The sequence below is a fragment of the Rhinopithecus roxellana genome, chromosome 2, assembly GCF_007565055.1.
Source record: "Rhinopithecus roxellana isolate Shanxi Qingling chromosome 2, ASM756505v1, whole genome shotgun sequence".
Taxonomy (NCBI): domain Eukaryota; kingdom Metazoa; phylum Chordata; class Mammalia; order Primates; family Cercopithecidae; genus Rhinopithecus; species Rhinopithecus roxellana.
The window spans coordinates 23,300,281-23,303,291 of NC_044550.1; the positions used below are offsets into that span (position 1 = coordinate 23,300,281).

General features: G+C 34.3%; 1 protein-coding gene across 1 annotated transcript; it reads right to left on the bottom strand.

The window, feature by feature from the left end:
• Window positions 1-609: 609 nt before the first annotated feature.
• On the bottom strand, window positions 610-1,202 carry LOC104682427 (acyl-protein thioesterase 1-like). The gene is made up of 2 exons (XM_030925878.1): window positions 1,036-1,202; window positions 610-985 (listed from the first exon to the last, which is right to left on the bottom strand). Exons 1-2 carry the CDS (start codon window positions 1,200-1,202, stop codon window positions 610-612), a joined length of 543 nt encoding a protein of 180 aa, XP_030781738.1.
• Window positions 1,203-3,011: the final 1,809 nt, after the last annotated feature.

The following is a 3,011-nucleotide window of genomic DNA, read 5'->3' on the forward strand; positions in this document are numbered from 1 at the left end:
TCCATATTATTAGGAATAATGTAATACCACCTCATTCTTATTATGTATTACAATCATTATGTATATATGAATACATATATAAAAATACAGACACTGCATGGTGACTAAGTAATTTTGGAATAAATCCATAGACTAAGTCACAACATGCATAAATTGTTTACATCTTAACTGCTTATTTATACCTGAACAAATTTTCAATAAGTATACTGCTAATTTTCAAATGATGTAATAAAAAATCTGGTGGTAGTACTGTATTATTTTGCTGAATTACATTTGAGAAAAAAGAAGCTACCTGCTGCATCTATTTTAACATAGTATATCATGGATCTTCTTATAAGAATACATGTATGGAAACTTAAAAGGTCATAAATTTCTCATGAGGAGACATTATTTGATCTGTCATTGGTGTGTATTTGTAAAACATTTTAACACTGCAAACATTAGAAATTTGAAGATTGGGCATTGGAAAAGGTTTATACTCTACTACAGTGATGCTGGTGTACTTCGGCCTCTGAGTGACATCAATCAATTGGAGGTAGGAGTTTATCAATGAATTGCTTGACATCCATCATTTCCTGTTGACACGAACTATGCATCGTACTTTAAAACCTATGAAGGTTTTACCAATGTTTTTAGTTTTTCAACCATAAGAGAACCAAACACCAGGGGAACTAAAGGGTCACAATCTCTGTGGCACTGGAGAATAGAAATATCTCTATTTGCGCCACTGATAGGACCCTGTGGAAATGAAGCCTGAAGTAGAAACCAGCAACTGAGCGCAGTGACACCCGTCAGTTTCCGCTGCGTGGTAAGGGCAGTATATAAAGATAAAGCTCCTCCCTGAGAAAATCCTCCCAAAATAATTCTGTTAGAAGGAATGCCATTTTTCACTTCTTGATCAATCAAAGCTTTTATATTTTCAGCTGCCTGTTTAATCCCAGGTTCATCCTCTTGTGAATTTGGTGAAAGCCCAATAATATCAAACCATGAAGGCACAGCCATGTTCATATTTAATGTAAAGGCGTAACAGGCGGGGCATGCGGGCAGATATATTTGATATGTGAACTTCTGATACCTGCAAAGGCTTCTGTCCATCCGTGCCCAGTATCTCCCAAGCCGTGAAGGAAAATCACCGTGGCGGTGGCCTTCCAGGCGGCGGGCATGATGGCTGGCAGAGGGGCTGACATGTCATTTCTGCACATAACACCGGCTCAGCTCGCAGCGCAAGCGGAAGGAAGGGCGGGCGCCCGGCCGTGGCCCGAGGGCGTGCGAACGGCCAGCTTGTTTTTGTAGTTGCTTTCACTGACCTAGTGTTATGTAGTTTATTTATTTATTTAAATATCTATTTATAAATAAAGAAAACTTTACAATTGGTTAGATATTATTTCGAAGCATGTAAGTTGATTTGTGTAATGAGTATGAAATTACGAAATAAATAAAACTAAGTAGGAAGAAAACTATAACTATCTGGATGAGTTCCATGTCTCATGAAAGAGTTTGTTTAAAAATGCCCTTTGCTATGGTTGCTTTAAATTAGTTGGTTTTGTTGTTTGGGCTTCAAAGAATGGTTTTATATACAGGGAAGTAGTTTTTATTTTACATATTCCGTAATAATGTGGTTCGTATCAATATAAACATCATGTAGTTCTCAAAGTCAATAGTTAATTTCCTCATACTGATTTGTGATTTTGAACACACAGACACACACACACACACCAAAGTTATATATAAACAAGGTTTTACCCTAAAATGTATGCATAATGCTTAGCCTGAAAGACTATTTTCTACCATGGAAAGAGTTTAATGAATAAAGTAGAACTGTTTGCAAATGAGTAAAAGTGTTAGTCCACCATAAACATGTTTTGTTAGATAAATTCAAATATTTATATTTGATAATTTTGAGTATATTGATTCTAGAAGAGAGACTATATGAAGGATGTCAAGGCAGTCATTTGCCAGACTGTAAGTAATTACTTCTTTATACTTTGTTTTCACAGACTGCCTTATTTCAGGAGAATTTTTATTTCTGAAATCATGAATCAGTGTTATTATTCCTGCCATTTAAATGAGCTGCAGGTATTTTCTTGGTTAAAGCGATATAGTGACAAGATTTTGTAGTGGAGCCCATTCTTTTAGGGATAAAGATATTTATACAGCACTTTCTGCCAACATAACATTTTCCATACTGACTTCTGTTGTTGCCTGTTACATGTTCATTCAAAGGCAAGAAAAGCACAGCAAATCTGTCTAGAAGAGTATCCTTTGGCTTTAGGAATTTTTAGCACCAGTAAAAATGGAAACTTCTATTGTTTTCCTTTGGTGAAGACTACTTTGTTGACAAGAGATACCTGTAGTCCAGATTAAAAGAAGGAAACGTTTATGGAATAGCGAATTATTTTCACTGAAAACAATTAAAATGATTATGAAGTCCACTTTTTGTTGTTGTTGCTTTTTTGCCTGCAAGAACAAAATGGTCATAGGCAAGAAACAAAAACATTGCTTCACATTTGAAAGGCCTCTGGAAAAAGTTCAAAACAATTTGAAGACTACTGTCTCATCAGTTTCTTCAAGTGTTAGAATTAGGAGAGACTTGGCATTGCTATAGATTTTATGAACTTATTTTAAAAAAAATTCTTCATTGCAAGAAAATGAAAAATTATAATTTAAAAAATAATTTTCATGGTTACAGATATATAACAAATACCTTCACTTGGGATGTTATCTGCTATACTGAATATTCTAGATTTTTGTTAAGTAATTGTATAGAAACACAGGCCCTAATGTAGTACTTAAAGTAAAAATGGCTAAATGTTTCCTAATTATTAGATTGCTATTCTTGTTGAAGAAAATAATTTAATTTTTCAATTTTTATCCTCATTCTTTAGTAATTCACTGATTAAATAGCAAATAATAACCAAGGTGATTCTAGTATTATAGGGTGAAGGATTATATATGGTAATCCAGGTCAAGTACTTGATGCATTTCCTAGCACATTGTTCGACCTCAGTAAA